The 20,323-nt window shown below is 32.5% G+C and overlaps 1 protein-coding gene across 1 annotated transcript in view; it reads left to right on the forward strand.

Moving 5' to 3' along the window:
- Positions 1–20,323, forward strand: part of LOC149807887 (otoferlin-like) — a 480,268-nt gene that overhangs the window by 449,469 nt on the left and 10,476 nt on the right. Inside the window, exons 42-43 of the mRNA XM_089962251.1 lie at positions 9,831–10,021; positions 19,722–19,903. Of these exons, the coding sequence (XP_089818377.1) occupies positions 9,831–10,021; positions 19,722–19,903 (373 nt within the window). The remainder of the gene's footprint in view (positions 1–9,830; positions 10,022–19,721; positions 19,904–20,323) is intronic.

The raw sequence follows: 20,323 nt of genomic DNA on the forward strand, positions 1-20,323 counted from the left end.
AATATGTCACTTAAGGTTAAATAAATTGGACATTAACTACCATGTCATACCACATATAGAACCAACCTAGTTTTTAGGTTCCTAGATGACAGTATGGAACAATGACATGAAATATTGACACAGGTCTTGTCATATAGAATTTTCTTAAACACACAGACCATGCTATACCAACCTATAATATACACTCAGTCTGTATATAGATATATATTTTTGTAATGTATTGGTTGTTTCATGTTAAAAGTTATACACAGTAGATTATACATTACAGATACACTTCCTGTAATGAATCCAGTGTTTGGAAGGTGCTTCCTTACTGACATAATGTGACCTACAGTTTGTAGGGATAGTCTATCAGAACAGTATCATTACATGATCATGTATAAAAAATGACTAAAGTTTCAGGTAACTCTTTATTTATTCAAACAGGACACTAGTGTATGTTTTTTAACTGTACATAAAATAGTCTTTATGAAATAAACAACAACCCAAAGATATATTGTATATAGTCACTTGAAGTTGGATCAGACTGTAAACTGCATAGACCCAGTAATGTCATCACATAATACACCAGCAAATCTGGGTCTGTGCAGATTGTTTGGAGTAATCAGTAAAACAAACAATGTAGACCCTGATCTACTGGGAGATTATACAACAGCAGATCAGGGTCTTTGTTCTTTACAGCTTGACCTTACTTATACGTGAATATATATATATCTATATATCTATCTATCTATCTATATATATATATATATATATATATATATATATATATATATATATATATATATATATATATATATATATATGGTATTTGTGTTACATTTTGTTTCTGTTTCATCTATTGCTTTTGTTCATATTTCCTTTATCTTCCTCACTTAGCCTTATTTTTTTTCTTTTTATGCCAGTTTTTTTTCTTTCTGTTTAACTGTATTTTTCCCCCCATATTTTTTAGTTGCAATTTAAAATAATTAAAGGAACTAACTTGTTGTGAAATATTTGCACAAACCCAAAATATTGTTTCAGTTACATTCTCTCATTTTGTGTTGTTTTGTTTTTAATTGTATGATTTTCATCAATAATACCTCTGGACACTGGGATACAGAATAGGCCAGACTCTGTTGTGTATGGAGGCAAGAGTCATAATGACTCTATTATTAGCAGTGACTTCATGACATAAAGAGATCAGGTTTAAATCCCCCACCCCAATGGACCACATTGGCTACCATGGTATATTCTTGGGCAAGGCTTTTTTACTCCAATTGCCATGGTGCTGAATAACCTGTGTTGATGTACTGTAAAACACCAGACCTAACCAAATCATCAATAATTTAGTTTTGACATCTATATAACAAGAATATTTTGGATGTTGTATTAATTATGATATAACTATACAGTCCTCTGAAGTGGACTTAATTAAACATGACAAACCATATTATGTTTTATGTTGTAACTGTGATGCAATTGATTTAAGGTGTTGTTTTATAATGTATTGATTGCCTTTAGTTCTACGGCCAGGTTGACTCACTCGTTAGTATACTGATGACCCAAATGGTGCCTTCTGTCTGCATGGGTTTGAGTCTCAGGCTTGGCTAATGTGGGTATGTGAGAAAGCGTGCCAGTAGCTTTTCATGGGTCGGTGGTTCTCCCGGGGTTTTCCAGGGTTCTTCCTCCATCAGTAATACTGGCCACCATGTATAGCCTATCTTGTGCTGAAAAATGGCGTTAAATGCAATAACAACAACAACAACCAAAATGGTGCAATTTCAAATCCTACCATCAGATCAGCAAGGGTCAACTACTGTATTGTGTCCGTGAACAAGGCCCTCTACTCCAGTTGCCTTGGCACTAATAACTTATTTCTGTTACTGTTTCATAAAAAGCCAATACCCGGTACTCTTAATCAAAAACAGAAATGTGAGCAAGTGCCGTATTTTGAGCATGCACACGACTGCAAATGACACTGACTCAGATCTGACATTGCATATTGTACCGGCAGGTGGGTTTACATTATTGCATGAAATAATTGATATAACAGTATAAACCTTGATATACCATGATAATTAATAATTTTTCAAGTCTACAAATAACACTGGACAACAAATTTTTACAAAAGTCATGTTACTGAAATAAAATTAGTCAATTCTTATCAATTTTTATGTGCTGAACACGAATATGACAGTCAAATTGCAAAATTGGCTCTAGTTTTTTTGTAATCTGCAAGAAATTAATGTTTACATAACGAAATGCATTCCAATAGTAAAAGGTCAACTGTAATAGCCTACCTATAAAAAATCAAGTCATTGACTACATCTTAGATTTCTTCGCCTGTCTCTTGTACAGCTGTTCGGGAGCATCTCTGAGGAGTGTCCAGCAGTAGTCAGCCAGCATTGTAGTGGACCATTTTCCCTGGTATCTTTGTTCCATTGTTGCGATATCTTGATGAAAACGTTCGCCGTGTTCATCACTAACAATACCACAGTTGCTAGGAAAGAAATCCAAATGGGAATGAAGGAAGTGAATCTTTAGAGACATATTGCAGCCAAGTTTCTAATACTTCATCAACATGTCTTCTACTAGTTCCTTATAGTTTTCTGCCCTAACATTTCCGAGGAAGTTTGTAGAAACTAGGCGAAAAGCATTCCATGCTTGTTTCGCGTCACCTTCCAGCAAGTTGTTGAACCGGTCATCTTTGAAAAGCTCTCGAATCTGAGGACCCACAAAAACTCCCTCTTTAATCTTTGCTTCGCTGAGTCGAGGGAATTTTTCATGCAGGTATCGGAATGCTGGCAAAGTCCGGTCAATGGCTTTCACGAAGTTCTTCATCAAACCTAGTTTGATGTGAAGGGGTGGTAGCAAGATTTTCTGAGCCTCAACCAGAGCTGGGTGTTGGATATTCTTCTCTCCAATGGCTACATTCTGCCTGTGAGTCCATTCCTTCCTCATGTAGTGCATTTCCCTTGCTCGGCTATCCCACTCGCATAAGAAACACATGTATTTTGTATATCCTTGCTGCAGTCCCATTAAAAGGGCAACTACCTTCAAATCACCACAGAGGTGCCAGCTGTACTTGTTATACTCAATGGAATTCAGTAGCTGCCTTAAGTTATCGTATGTCTCTTTCATGTGGACAGCATACGCTACTGGAATAGATGGAAGAATGTTTCCATTGTGCAAAAGCACAGCCTTGAGACTCAGTTTCGAAGAGTCCACAAATAGTCTCCATTCTTGTGGGTCATGAGTGATTTTTAAAGCATTCATGAGGCCCTCAATATCGGAACAGAATATCAGATTACTTTCCTTTCTGAAGAAAGGCTCCAATTGCTGGTGGCGCTTTCGATATGCAGTAATTGTGACATCTTCTTCTAGAAGATTCCATTGTTGGAGTCTTGATCCTAGCAATTCTGCCTTGTTCTTTGATAAGTCCAAATCACGAATCAGGTCATTTAGTTCTTCCTGTGTTATTCTGTGTGGGGTTGATGATGCACCACAGTGAAAATCTGGATCACTGCATGCTGATGGACCAGGAGAAGAACAGGTCGACTCACCTTTGTCTTCGTCAGATGAATCAAGAGAATATTCTGCTGGAGGTTCTGGAATAGGAAGTCCCTCACCATGTGGAACTGGTCTCAATGCAGACGGAATGTTTGGGTAGACTATTCTCGACTTCTTTCGCTTCGTTATTCCGCCGGAAAGAGGAGGAACCAAGCAGAAGTAACAGTCATTTAGGTGGTTGCTTGGCTCTCTCCACACCATTGGGACTGCAAACGGCATTGATGACCTTTTGCAATTCAACCACTGTGAAAGCTGTGTTGTACATGTAGCACAGCATATATGCGGAGCCCAAGGCTTGTCTTGGTCACCAACCTTGCATCCGAAGTAAAGATGATATGCCTTCTTCACTTGAGAATTGATACTTTTCTTCTGGTTGGCAAATGTCACTTCCCCACAAATATAGCAAAAATTGTCCGCGGTATTAACACACTTTCGAGGCATTGCTGTTCTTTATTGTACGTAAATGGATAAAATAATAAGTTTTATGTAACAGTAGCTTGAACTGTCTCGCACAACGTCTAAAATATTTTAAATGCTGAACCTATCTGATTGGGCTTTATATAGTACACTGCTTACGTCAGCTTCAGCAGCTGCCTGGCATTAGTATAATAGGCCTACACATGTATAGTACACTGCTGACGTCAACTTACTTCAGCAGCCGCATGGCATTAGTATTGCATTGCATCAGAAAATGATGCAATCAACTGTAGATGATGTGAGCATGATGGTATTATGCAATGTTACATCATTATTCCGGATGTTGCTGCAGTCCTACTGGAGAAATTTACACAGTGAAACATAGAAAATGAGGTATATGAATATCTTCAAAACGAGAGCCAATACAAATTTTTCACGGTTATATTCGTGTTCGGCACACCAAAATACTACAGATTAGGGCCTTTTCAAGTCAGTAATGATTTCACTGTTGACCAGTGTAATCATTGGTACAATACATTTATCACTTTGTTAGGTAACTAAAAAAAAGTCCAAAAGCAAATATCATAGACTCTGATCGGTGATCATTTGATGTGCTGGCAGATCAGGGTCTCTCTTATTTGTTCTTTCAATGACTCCTAACACAAACAGCATAGACTCTGATCTGCTGGTGGATTATGTGATTGCAGACCAGGCTCTGTGCAGTCTGCAGTTAGACTGTCTTGTAATCAAGTATATGGAGTAGTTTCTCTGTACCAAAATGAGAGAAAAAAAAAAACAAATATGATTTTGATGGAGTGATGCAGTATGAAAAATGAGTGTATAAAAATTGACAGACATTTAAGTGTTATTAACCTTTGCTCACAGATGTCTACATTTTCAGTGTTCATATGGGCAGGAAAAAGGAGGTAATCAATTGATAGAAGAGTGAGTGGAGTTGGCATATTGTACAAACTTTGCTAATTTAAAATGTACCAGATCAGGGTAGCCTTCCTCCTACCAATACAAACAGAGTCTGGTTTCACAACCATTACTGATTATGTATCCACCAATTCCAGACATTCTACCATCTGTTATGCAATCATCTAGTTCAGGGAAGGGGCACCTGCTGAAATCTCCAACCATCTGCTATTCAGAATGCACTGTAAAACAAAATATTTTGGTATCAATAAAGTTTCATGAATACAGCAAACTCAGCATATTCATCACACAGTATTGATGATGACCTTATTTGGCATTGACACATCAGCACATGAAAGACTAGTGCCTAGGCAACAGAAATAAAGTTCCTTGCCCAGAAATACAGTATGGCAGATAACTCTATCTGGTTGGGATTTGAACCCACAGCCAGCTGATTGCATACCAATTACTGAGTCAGCCTGGTTTATTTTCTGTTATGAGTCTCTGTTCTTAAAATAAATAACAGAAAAGAATGAAAAGAAACAAGCTTTGTAAAAATTCAACAATTCATTTTTTCCCCTAGAATGCAAAGTGAAAATGAAGGAAAAAAACCTTACAGTGTTGCAAATTAAATCCAAAAATAATCTGAGATTTTATAGACACAAATCCTAATAATTTAAAGTTCTGAATATATTTTAGTAGAAATCCAAATTAAGTACAGTGTTGAAGTATTGCTGTGTCTGTGAAGACTTGTATAATGCTGTGCCATTAGTCTTTTGTTGAAACACAGTAATGCAATTCCAGGTTTGAATTTACTATAAATCCCAGTGAGCGTCTCCGTCCAAAAATATTTGTATGAGCACTCTGTATTTCCAGAGAAAATAATCACTGAATTAAATAATTTGAAGAAATAAATTCCAACCCAAATGAACAACTACACACAACAATAATACAAACTGATTCTGCTAGATCTTAAGCATGAATGAATAATCATTCCATAATAATTCATTCTACTTGACCTCAGGTCAAAATTAACATTATCTATTTATATTTTTAAAAAATTTAAAAAATTACCTAATGGAAAATAACCTTCTCAAAAGTTCTTAATGTTTACAAAATGAAATGTTACTTATTGTTAGAAAGTCTGTTACTAAAATTATGATTATAACCTGGACAATGTCAATTACACCAGGTCAATTGTAGCAGAATCCCAATAACCTAGATCCAGACCCAAATAAACAATTTTGCTTCTATTAATAATGATCCTGATAATAAACCTTTACACACAGAGTATATTTTAGCTATGTATTAGTTGTTTACGGAATAATTATGATTTTAGACAAAGTTAAGTTCAACATACAATGTTACACTATAATAGCATATAATGAAATAAAATTGTTCTTACAAAATCTAATAAACAAACCATGCAAATTAAATATACATAACAATTTATAACAAAATTTCCACTTATAGACATATATTAACATGAGGGTCATACAGTTTTGTGAATATATTCAGGCTCACAAAAAATCAATTTTCTTATTTTGTTATATTAGGTTGACATCTGTTTTCAACACAGCCATGAACATTATAACTTATTTGATTGGTCAGAATTCTTATATGTATGGTCAAAAGTCTTATTTGATTGGTCAGAATTCTTATATGTATGGTCAAAAGTCTTATTTGATTGGTAAAAGTCCAAATTTGCAGTAGTATATTCCAAGCCAAACTGTGGAAGAAGTTACTGCAGTGAAACTGTCATGTGACTCTGCATGATAATACTATTATATACTTCCATTTTGGAAAATTATTTGACAGTTTCTTTAAAAGTGTTGAGATGCTAATAAAATGTGAGTAAATCATCAGCTGAGCAATTTTTATTTAGGAATCAATTTGCATCATAAAAAATTATGATCACAACAGACCTTGGGAATGGTTGTGTGGTATACCTGATTATGTGAATTCACTGTTTTATAGGGGGTACCATTTTGGGGTGATTTTTTAGTTCCAACAAAACACATATTTAAATACCCAATAATAATGATTGTTTTGCCAAAGCAGTAAAGGACCACTTACCTAATCTATCAGTGTGACGAATCCAAAGTGTAAATGCAATGTACAGTAAAAGGACTCTTTCCCTAATCCATAAATATGACAAGTCCACTGTGTAAATGAAGTATAGGACCCCCTTCCCTAATCCATAAATGTGGTGAGTCCTGATTACAAAAACAGTAAAGAACCCCTTCCCTAATCCGTATATGTGTTGAGTCCAGAGTGCAAATGCAGGCAATTGACTTTTTCCAATCCAGTTGATTTGTATTTTCCAATCGAGGAGATTTGCAGTTCAATGAAGGAGATTTTTAGTTTTTATCTAAACATTCATATATCTCCAGCACAAGTTCTTTTTTACCTAAGTTTAAATTAAGGTGCAGGTGCAGCAGATCAGGATCTTTTTTTTGTAGTTTGACTCAACTTAAAAGCAAGTATATATGGGAGGTTAATGGAATGGCAATGGTACACAGTATATTACCATATATACTTGCATATAAATTGAGTCCCAATGCAAACAACATAGACCCTGACCTGATGTTGCATAATGCACTGGCAGATCAGAGTCATTTTTGTTTGTTTAACTGATTACCAGATATGCTGGGCACATTAGAATGTCATCATGTTACCACAGTCTTTTGTGCTTGGGCTAGCATCGATTTATATCTAACAATCTTTAAATGCAAAACTATTGTGCATCAATTTTCACACTTTCAAAGTTGTTTTTTTTAAATTAAAATAATGGAAAGCACTCTAAAATAGTTAGTTGGTTTAACAGCATGTTTAACGCCTTACTCCAGGCTGTGTCATGCCAAGTAAATGGGAGCTAAGTGCCTTTACCAGGGACACAGAGTGGGCAGTCAAATAGCACTGATCAGGCAGGTATCATTTCCACAATCCTTGGAAGAAGAATCCAGTGCCCTAACTACCAATCTACCTTAGCTAGGACTAGAGAATGAAGTCAATAATTACTAACAAGCTTGTAATCTACCAAACTTGTTATCAGCATGGAACTTTATATACAAAAGTGTACTTTCCTTGCAGTAGGAATGTAAATGTTTATCTCTCACAGTTATGAATTTTTAAAATATTATGAACTGCATTCTGGGAATAACTCATGTTCAGTGAACAGCAAGGACATTCTTTACTTTCATAAATTGTAGGAAACTTGGAATAGTCAGCAGCAGCCAGTAAAACAACAATGGCACTGAAATCTTAACAGATTATTCTTGGTGGTCTTCCTCCTAATTCTATGATAGGAGAAATACAGTATGCAATTAATCAAGAACTTTGTGCAAGAAAATGTATGATCACAGTATTTACTGATAATAATAATAATAATAATAATAATAATAATAATAAAGTCTTTATTTTATGAGGGTGACACAATTAGTACAAAACCTAATCTCCCTTATGACCCTCAATTATCTACACAACTACAGGCAAATATATAAAACGGCTGGGAAACAAACATCATACAAAAAAAGTTATAATGGAATGGTGTACACAAGGGCAACAAAGTATGTATACTGTGTACACCTACATGCATGACTGACAATACATACATGCATGCACATATACACACAGACAGACATAAACACCCAGAGAGATTTTATATAATTTATACATATACAAATATAATACAAAGTTGGCCTTAACTGGTGAAAGACATTATCCGGATTACATCCATTTCAAACACGTGATGAAAGGAAAGCACTGATGATGCTTCTTTAACATTGTTAGGTAGACAGTTCCAAATGATTGGACAACAAAGTCAAACTATATACAATTCAATCTTGGGTTTAAGAAGAAAGAGATGGGATGACATAGAACATAGCATTGATAGACTAGACAGTGTATTAATATTATTTGTCTTTTTACTGAAATATCATTTATTTAGTTCGTCTTAGAATCATTTGAAACTATACATAAATTGAGCCTTTCTTAAACATATTCTTTCATAGATAGTCATTATTTTCAAATCCTTCATACCTTTGTAGACATTATCATCTCTGTTGTCATCAATAATTCTAATTGCTTGTTTTTGAAGTCTTTCCACTTTTAACAAATTTGTTTTAGAAGCATTAGCCCAAATGATGTTGCAGTAGTCTAGATGATGTTGAATAACAATTTTGTAAAACATTATCCTGTGGTTTAAGGTTAGAAATTCTTTAATTTTGATAGTAACCAGATTTTCTTGGCCATCTTTTGGGTATCATTACTGACCACAACTTACTGTTATCATTGTATCTACAGCACAACAATATAATGCTGTCCATGGAAGCCATAGATTATACTGCCTTATAGTTTGACTACCTTAGAATGAAGTATATAATGCATTATTCCCTCATTATAATGCTGTCCATTAAAGGCATAGAGTATACTGCCTTATAATGTGACTATCTTAGAATGAAGTATATAATGCATTATTCCCTCATTATAATGCTGTCCATGAAAGGCATAGAGTATACTGCCTTATAGTGTGACTACCTTAGAATGAAGTATATAATGCATTATTCCTTCATTGTAATGCTGTCCATGAAAGGCATAGAGTATCTTGCCTTGTAATGAGACTGTCTTATTAGTATGTTGCATAGAATTTCATTACTGTATAATGAAATGATATCCATGATCACAGTTGCCTTTTAACAGGAACAGTGTTATAATGCAGGGTTTCGTCATGCAGGAAAAGATGGTAAATGCCATTTTAAAATTCCCGAATATAATGAAAATTCAAGGTAAGGACAAGGTCTGTCTTGAAGTTCAAGAAAGACACGCAAGTAATACTGTTGAATGATGACTTTGTTTATTATGGTTATGTAGGAATACTACCTCAAAATCAAACATTTGCAAACTATTATACAAAATTTATTATCCACAGTATTTCTTTTCAGATCTCTCACTGGGGAGGGAAATTTCAACTGGAGGTTCATTTTCCCCTTTGACTACCTGGTTGCTGAAGAAAAGATTGTGATCTCACGCAAGGAGACCTTGTTCTCTTGGGATGAGACAGAATCAAAAGTTCCTGCTCGTCTCAACCTACAAGTTTGGGATGCAGACCACTTCTCAGCTGATGATTTTCTTGGTGAGATCATCAGTCAGTCTTATACTTTTAAATAATGTGGATTCACTTTCACTGCAGGATACCAGTTTCCTTCGATTTTATTGTTACTACAAACCTTGAATTTAAAAATCCAATCAGAATCTATCCGTGAAGAAATAGAACTACATACATACTTGATCCCAGTCAAAGAGATGAAGTAAAGTATTCGCTATCTGATTCCTGGTTATTGATTTTTCATTGTTCAGATTTCCATACTGTCCACATAAAATTTAAATCTCCAATAGATTAAAAATTTGTTATTCAAACACAATCATTGTATACTGATGGGTCAGTGTAATTGGCATTTTATCTTACCCATAAATTTAACTAACAATGTAAATGCGAGTTTTTTAAAGTGAAGAAAATGGATAGTTATTATACAAGTAAATCGACAGTACTTAACTAAATTTTAAGCTGAGTTTGCTACTTATTTCTTTCTGCTATAGCAGACAATACGACAGGTATTTCTCTATGACAGCAACCTCAGTGATGGCATCAGATCTCTTTATGATGGCAACATCAGCAATGGCATCAAATCTTTTCTTCGTGGCAACATCTATGATGGTATCAAATCTCTTTATGGTGGCAACATTGGTGATGGCATCAGATCTCTTTATGGTGGCAACATTGGTGATGGTATCAGATCTCTTTATGGTAGCAACATTGGTGATGGCATCAGATCTCTTTATGGTGGCAACATTGGTGATGGTATCAGATTTCTTTATGGTGGCAACATTGGTGATAGCATCAGATCTCGTTATGGTGGCAATATTGGTGATGGCATCAGATCTCTTTATGGTAGTAATATTGGCAATGGTATCAGATCTCTTGATGGTAGCAACATTGGTGATGGTACCAGATCTTTTTATGGTGGTAACATTGGCAATGGCATCAAATCTCTTTATGGTAGCAATATTGGTGATGGCATTAGTGATAAGATGTTGTGTGAAAGTTTTTAAAAAAATCATAAACCATTTTTACACACAATGGAGTTGGTCAGGAAACCAGACTAACTTTACAGGTGATACATCAGTAGAGTTGGTCAGGGAACCATACTAACTTTACAGGTGATACATCAATAGAGTTGGTCAGGGAACCATACTAACTTTACAGGTGATACATCAGTAGAGTTGGTCAGGAAACCAGACTAACTTTACAGGTGATACATCAGATGTGTTGATCTATCCATGTTGTTGATGCAAAATTGCAACATAATCAAACTTTCGCTTTTACGTTATAGCATAATCTGGAAATGTTGTCCAGCAAACAAAAAACACAGCGAAGGTAAAAGGGACAGTCAGCCTCTTAAAAAGGTCAAGGTCACAGATGTATAAATTCATATTTAGATACATGGCTGTGCTTGGAATAAAGGTCAAATTAGTTGTCACAGAAGTATAAAAACCATATTTAGATACATGGCTGTGCTTGGAAAAAAGCAAGAAACATGACAGTTGCATTTATTTAACATCTTGTCATATTGTTTTGAGTATTGCTTATGGCAGGAAAGATGATCACCACCACCACAAGACTTTCAAAAACATAAAATGCTAAGAGATCTAGCAAGTACTTGACCTCCATGTGTTTTGGAACTGCAGTTCCTGAAATGGAACTAGAAGTCATTGTAATTAGTATGTCCTATACAGACATTTTACTTGAACATGTATATAGTATTATCTTAACTGCATCAGACAACAGGAGTATTCTAAATGTTTCAAACACGTTTTCTAAGTTGACAATGGCAGTAAATGATTCTTCATTATGCCTTAATCAAAATTGGTCTATCTTGTGAAAACATTAAATGAGGTCTTTTTAGGGTTAGCAGGTGTTTTATTGTCGTATATACTCATTTATAAATTGAGTCAAATGCAAACAACAAAGATCCTGATCTGCCATAGCATAATACATCTGTAGATCAGGGTCTGTGTTGTGTTGTACTGATTACTCCTAACAAACTGCACAGACCCAGATCTTCTGGTGCATTATGTGATGGCAGATCTGGGTCTGTGCAGTTTTCAGTTGGACTTGTCTTGTAAGTGAGGATAAATGGTACATGCAGCTTACATGAAAATAAAATTTCACAGCATTATTATTCCCTTGTTTGTGGAAATAGTATTCTGATTTGGTCATGTCATACACTGTAAGCTTATCTACAAGACTGCATAAAAACCATTTAATATAGACTGCATAAAAACCATTTAACATAGACTGCATAAAAACCATTTAACATAGACTGCATAAAAACCATTTAATATAGACTGCATAAAAACCATTTAACATAGACTGCATAAAAACCATTTAATATAGACAAAATAAAAACCATTTAATATAGACAAAATAAAAACCATTTAACATAGACTGCATAAAAACCATTTAATATAGACTGCATAAAAACCATTTAACATAGACAAAATAAAAACAATTTAACATAGACAAAATAAAAACCATTTAACATAGACTGCATAAAAACCATTTAATATAGACTGCATAAAAACCATTTAACATAGACTGCATAAAAACCATTTAATATAGACTGCATAAAAACCATTTAATATAGACTGCATAAAAACCATTTAACATAGACTGCATAAAAACCATTTAACATAGACAAAGTAAAAACCATTTAACATAGACTGCATAAAAACCATTTAATATAGACTGCATAAAAACCATTTAATATAGACTGCATAAAAACCATTTAACATAGACTGCATAAAAACCATTTAACATAGACTGCATACAAACCATTTAACATAGACTGCATAAAAACCATTTAACATAGACTGCATAAAAACCATTTAACATAGACTGCATAAAAACCATTTAACATAGACTGGATAAAAATCATTTAATATAGACTGCATAAAAACCATTTAATACAGACTGCATAAAAACCATTTAATATAGACTGCATAAAAACCATTTAATATAGACAAAATAAAACCCATTTAACATAGACAAAATAAAAACCATTTAACATAGACTGCATAAAAACCATTTAACATAGACTGCATAAAATCATTTAACATAGACTGCATAAAAATCATTTATTATAGACTGCATAAAAACCATTTAACATAGACTGCATAAAAACCATTTAATATAGACTGCATAAAAACCATTTAACATAGACTGCATAAAAACCATTTAATATAGACTGCATAAAAACCATTTAACATAGACAAAATAAAAACCATTTAACATAGACTGCATAAAAACCATTTAACATACACTGTTAAAAACCATTTAACATAGACAAAATAAAACCCATTTAACATAGACTGCATAAAAACCATTTAACATAGACTGCATAAAAACCATTTAACATAGACTGCATAAAAACCATTTAATATAGACTGCATAAAACCCATTTAACATAGACTGCATAAAAACCATTTAATATGGACTGCATAAAAACCATTTAATATAGACTGCATAAAAACCATTTAACATAGACAAAATAAAAACCATTTAACATAGACTGCATAAAAACCATTTAATATAGACTGCATAAAAACCATTTAATATAGACTGCATAAAAACCATTTAACATAGACTGCATAAAAACCATTTAACATAGACTGCATAAAAATCATTTAACATAGACTGCATAAAAATCATTTATTATAGACTGCATAAAAACCATTTAACATAGACTGCATAAAAACCATTTAACATAGACTGCATAAAAACCATTTAATATAGACTGCATAAAAACCATTTAACATAGACTGCATAAAAACCATTTAATATAGACTGCATAAAAACCATTTAACATAGACAAAATAAAAACCATTTAACATAGACTGCATAAAAACCATTTAACATAGACTGCATAAAAATCATTTAACATAGACTGCATAAAAATCATTTATTATAGACTGCATAAAAACCATTTAACATAGACTGCATAAAAACCATTTAACATAGACTGCATAAAAACCATTTAATATAGACTGCATAAAAACCATTTAACATAGACTGCATAAAAACCATTTAATATAGACTGCATAAAAACCATTTAACATAGACAAAATAAAAACCATTTAACATAGACTGCATAAAAACCATTTAACATAGACTGTTAAAAACCATTTAACGTAGACAAAATAAAACCCATTTAACATAGACTGCATAAAAACCATTTAACATAGACTGCATAAAAACCATTTAACATAGACTGCATAAAAACCATTTAATATAGACTGCATAAAACCCATTTAACATAGACTGCATAAAACCCATTTAACATAGACTGCATAAAAACCATTTAATATGGACTGCATAAAAACCATTTAACATAGACTGCATAAAACCCATTTAACATAGACTGCATAAAAACCATTTAACATAGACTGCATAAAAACCCTTTAATATAGACTGCATAAAAACCCTTTAATATAGACTGCATAAAAACCATTTAATATAGACTGCATAAAAACCATTTAACATAGACTGCATAAAAACCATTTAACATAGACTGCATAAAAACCATTTAATATAGACTGCATAAAACCCATTTAACATAGACTGCGTAAAACCCATTTAACATAGACTGCATAAAAACCATTTAATATGGACTGCATAAAAACCATTTAACATAGACTGCATAAAACCCATTTAACATAGACTGCATAAAAACCATTTAACATAGACTGCATAAAAACCCTTTAATATAGACTGCATAAAAACCCTTTAATATAGACTGCATAAAAACCATTTAATATAGACTGCATAAAAACCATTTAACATAGACTGCATAAAAACCATTTAACATAGACTGCATAAAAACCCTTTAATATAGACTGCATAAAAACCCTTTAATATAGACTGCATAAAAACCATTTAAGATGGACTGCATAAAAACCATTTAACATAGAGTGCATAAAAACCATTTAACATAGACTGCATAAAAACCATTTAACATAGACTGCATAAAAACCATTTAATATAGACTGCATACAAACCATTTAACATAGACTGCATAAAAACCATTTAACATAGACTGCATAAAACCATTTAATATAGACTGCATAAAAACCATTTAACATAGACTGCATAAAAACCATTTAATATAGACTGCATAAAAACCATTTAATATAGACTGCATACAAACCATTTAACATAGACTGCATAAAAACCATTTAACATAGACTGCATAAAAACCATTTAATATAGACTGCATACAAACCATTTAACATAGACTGCATAAAAACCATTTAACATAGACTGCATAAAAACCATTTAATATAGACTGCATAAAAATCATTTAATATAGACAGCATAAAAACCATTTAATACAGACTGCATAAAAACCATTTAATATAGACTGCATAAAAACCATTTAATATAGACAAAATAAAACCCATTTAACATAGACTGCATAAAAACCATTTAACATAGACTGCATAAAAACCATTTAACATAGACTGCATAAAAACCATTTAACATAGACTGCATAAAAACCATTTAATATAGACTGCATAAAACCCATTTAACATAGACTGCGTGAAACCCATTTAACATAGACTGCATAAAAACCATTTAATATGGACTGCATAAAAACCATTTAACATAGACTGCATAAAACCCATTTAACATAGACTGCATAAAAACCATTTAACATAGACTGCATAAAAACCCTTTAATATAGACTGCATAAAAACCCTTTAATATAGACTGCATAAAAACCATTTAATATAGACTGCATAAAAACCATTTAACATAGACTGCATAAAAACCATTTAACATAGACTGCATAAAAACCCTTTAATATAGACTGCATAAAAACCCTTTAATATAGACTGCATAAAAACCATTTAAGATGGACTGCATAAAAACCATTTAACATAGAGTGCATAAAAACCATTTAACATAGACTGCATAAAAACCATTTAACATAGACTGCATAAAAACCATTTAATATAGACTGCATACAAACCATTTAACATAGACTGCATAAAAACCATTTAACATAGACTGCATAAAACCATTTAATATAGACTGCATAAAAACCATTTAACATAGACTGCATAAAAACCATTTAATATAGACTGCATAAAAACCATTTAATATAGACTGCATACAAACCATTTAACATAGACTGCATAAAAACCATTTAACATAGACTGCATAAAAACCATTTAATATAGACTGCATACAAACCATTTAACATAGACTGCATAAAAACCATTTAACATAGACTGCATAAAAACCATTTAATATAGACTGCATAAAAATCATTTAATATAGACAGCATAAAAACCATTTAATACAGACTGCATAAAAACCATTTAATATAGACTGCATAAAAACCATTTAATATAGACAAAATAAAACCCATTTAACATAGACTGCATAAAAACCATTTAACATAGACTGCATAAAAACCATTTAACATAGACTGCATAAAAACCATTTAACATAGAGTGCATAAAAATCATTTAACATAGACTGCATAAAAATCATTTATTATAGACTGCATAAAAACCATTTAACATAGACTGCATAAAAACCATTTAATATTGACTGCATAAAAACCATTTAATATAGACTGCATAAAAACCATTTAACATAGACTGCATAAAAACCATTTAATATAGACTGCATAAAAACCATTTAACATAGACAAAATAAAAACCATTTAACATAGACTGCATAAAAACCATTTAACATAGACTGCATAAAAACCGTTTAACATAGACAAAATAAAACCCATTTAACATAGACAAAATAAAACCCATTTAACATAGACAAAATAAAAACCATTTAACATAGACAAAATAAAATCTTGCCTGCATATACAGATGACCTGATTAGATTTTCAGGTCATTCCAGCTTTATTTAATTTTTCAGCATGTTTTTTTAATGAAAAATTTGAACTTGTACCATTTTGATAAAATCATTGTTAGCAAACTTTGGCAAAAAACTACTAGACGTAGACACATGAAATTGTCGTCAGGCTCTAGTTAGTCTAAGCAACATATACCAGTCATGCTGTCACTGTTGGCATTAACAGTTTATTAAGGTTTTGCATGTGATTATATTTCCTAAACCTTAATGGATTTTCTTCATATTTGGAATAAATCATTATGAAGCTGAGATAATTCATTCTCTGACATGATCACCTGCATCTTTTCTTTTAGGTCAAGGTCATAGTCATAGAAATTTTGCTTTAAGATTTTTGGTTAAAGGTTTTGTGTTTGCTTATAAATTCCTATACACCTTAATAGATTCTCATTATACTGGGCATGAATAATTATGAAGCAAATATAATTGACTACAAAATGCTTAATAAGTATATAATCAAATAAAGCATTAATTTTTGCCTTCCGTAAAACCGTCTCTATATAAAATCTCAACAGTCCATTTTTGGACCACTATTCCTTGCACAAAATGGTTGATCACTTGTATAACAAATGTTTGACTTTGTTAAGCAGTTTAGCACACAGCATGAATGGCTTTGCTGTCCAAGTATTTGTACATAAAATTAGATAAATATTTCAGTTCTCTCTGGTTCAAGATTATAGGTACTGTTGTTGATTTATTCCCTGTGGTAATTGAGGCACCAATATTATTGCAAGCAGAGAGAATTGCAGATTCCTGCCTAATGATGTCAAAATATAATCAGTCAGGACTTATCAACTACAAATACCATCACAGTGCATGTATGTCAATTATTGTACCAGTATGCAGAAGAAAGTTAAAAATCACCCATTTTTGAAGCAATTTGAAAAACCCAATATGAAGTACATGATGGGACTTTGATCTCTTCAAGTAATTTTGTGTTGACTCTGCAGTCTTAAACAATGCAACAGAAAAGAGCAAAAGCCAACAAGTTTTATAAAATTCAACAAATAATTTATTTCCCTAGAAGACAAAGTGAAAATTTTAAAAAAAAGAACTTACATTATTGTGAATTAAAGTGGAAATAGTCCCAAAGTTCTATCACAAATCACAAAACATAGAGTATTCTAAATGAATTCCAATGCTGTTCTGAATGAGTTCCACACTAGAATGTGCTGATGTACCATAGCATGGAATAGTGTTGATGTGCCAACAGTCTTGATGTATCCCCCATGATATATTCCAAAATGTCTCTAAATGAATTCACAATAATCCCAAAATAGTCATTTAGTCTGAAAGTTTTATTGGGCACCTTGTAAGTCCAGTGAATAATTTAATTAAATAAATCCTCTCAAATTAAAACTGAGCACAACTAAGGTTCAAGATAGGAATAATGACTTTCTGTTTACATTTCCCTTATACAAAAAACTAAGACACAATATGAGGACCAGGATGAGGGTTGTCTTAGTGGACATTTCCATGAACTCTAAACATAATACATGTTTAGAATTTTCTAAGGTCAGAATCAAGGTTGTATCTAGAACTTGACATAGTAAACATGTATACCAAGAAATAATAATAATCTTAATATAGAATCTACTATCACAGATGCAAATTTAGCAATGTAATATGTTGCTTGCAAACAGTAGCAATGTAATATGTTGCTTGCAAACAGTAGCAATGTAATATGTTGCTTGCAAACAGTAGCAATGTAATATGTTGCTTGCAAACAATAGCAATGTAATATGTTGTGCAATGTAATATGTTGTTTGCAAACAATAGCAATGTAATATGTTGCTTGCAAACAATAGCAATGTAATATGTTGTGCAATGTAATATGTTGTTTGCAGTCAATAGCAATGTAATATGTTGCTTGCAAACAATATACATCATTCAGGTAGGACCAAACTCCTACCCTCAATTATTGACAAAGGTCAGGCACAATACAAATTAATCACACACAGCATCTAATCATGGACAAAAGCCAACACACAATACAAATTAATCACACATAGCATATAATCATAGACAAAAGCCAACACACAATACAAATTACTCACACATAGCATATAATCATGGACAAAAGCCAACACACAATACAAATTACTCACACATAACATATAATCATAGACAAAAGCCAACACAGAATGCAAATTAATCACACATAGCATCTAATCATGGACAAAAGCCAACACACAATACAAATTAATCACACATAGCATCTAATCATGGACAAAAGCCAACACACAATACAAATTAATCACACATAGCATCTAATCATGGACAAAAGTCAACACACAATACAAATTAATCACACATAGCATCTAATCAAGGACAAAAGCTAACACACAATACAAATTAAATATATGTAACAAAATTTCCACTTATAAAAATGGTCTCATTTTGAAAAAAAGTGACATATTTCAGGACTGAATGAGGTTGGTATAAAGCTGGTATTAACTGAGACTTAATACAAAGGTAAATTTTAAGTTTATAGGTCAATCGAATATTTATTAAATAAATTCAAATGCTGTATTTTACTATATGTCCTTCCAATGTATGGGCAGTACAGTACATTTTTATCTTTGCTGTCATTTAGGCATAAGGGAATACATGTTTTAAGAGTAAAATATGTGACAATGACTTAAGAATAGTACAAGGCTGAATTGTTTAGTCATATATGGTAAATTTTTGTCGTAGGGGTGGGAAGCAATATTGTACAGGTAATGCATATTTGGATAAAAGATTTCGGGTTCCTATTTGTGGACAGTGCCACGTAAACAGTAGATGTTGCCAGTATTATGATGGACCTTGACCTTGACCTCCATGTTCCTTTTAGGTTCTTTAACTATTGACATGAACAGATTCCCAAGGGGAGCTAAATCTTCCAAGTTATGTACTCTGGATATGCTGAAAACAGATGGAAGTGTGCCACAGATGTCGCTTTTTAAACAGAAACGAGTCAAGGGATGGTGGCCATTTTACATCAAAAATGAAGGGACTGATGAATATGAACTCACGGTAAATGCAATTTATTTGTCAAAAACAGTAACCATTTTTTTCTAAGGATTTTATATTTGTTAAGTTTATCTTTTATTTGATATAGGATTCCCAAAATTTGCACTTTTTGATGCTTTATATTTGATCTAGTCTTACTTCCTATTGATATTTATTTGGCAGGATTTATCTACCTAAATATTTGTGCAGTTTCATTTTTCAAAAGTTACCTTTAGTTGGCAGCATATAGCCACTAATGTGCTGATGTGTCTTTAAAGACTAATACAGATTAACATATACATTTTCTTCGCTTCCAACACTGTTACCTGTAACAATAAAACAATGATAACATCAAGATGGTGAAAAATCCTATGCTATGAATTTTATATTATTGTCATTTTTGAAATTAGGTCATTTAGATAAGGATTTAGATGAAAACAAACT

The sequence above is a fragment of the Sinohyriopsis cumingii genome, chromosome 1 (genome assembly GCF_028554795.1).
Source record: "Sinohyriopsis cumingii isolate HCF-2022 chromosome 1, ASM2855479v2, whole genome shotgun sequence".
NCBI classification, from domain to species: Eukaryota; Metazoa; Mollusca; class Bivalvia; order Unionida; family Unionidae; genus Sinohyriopsis; species Sinohyriopsis cumingii.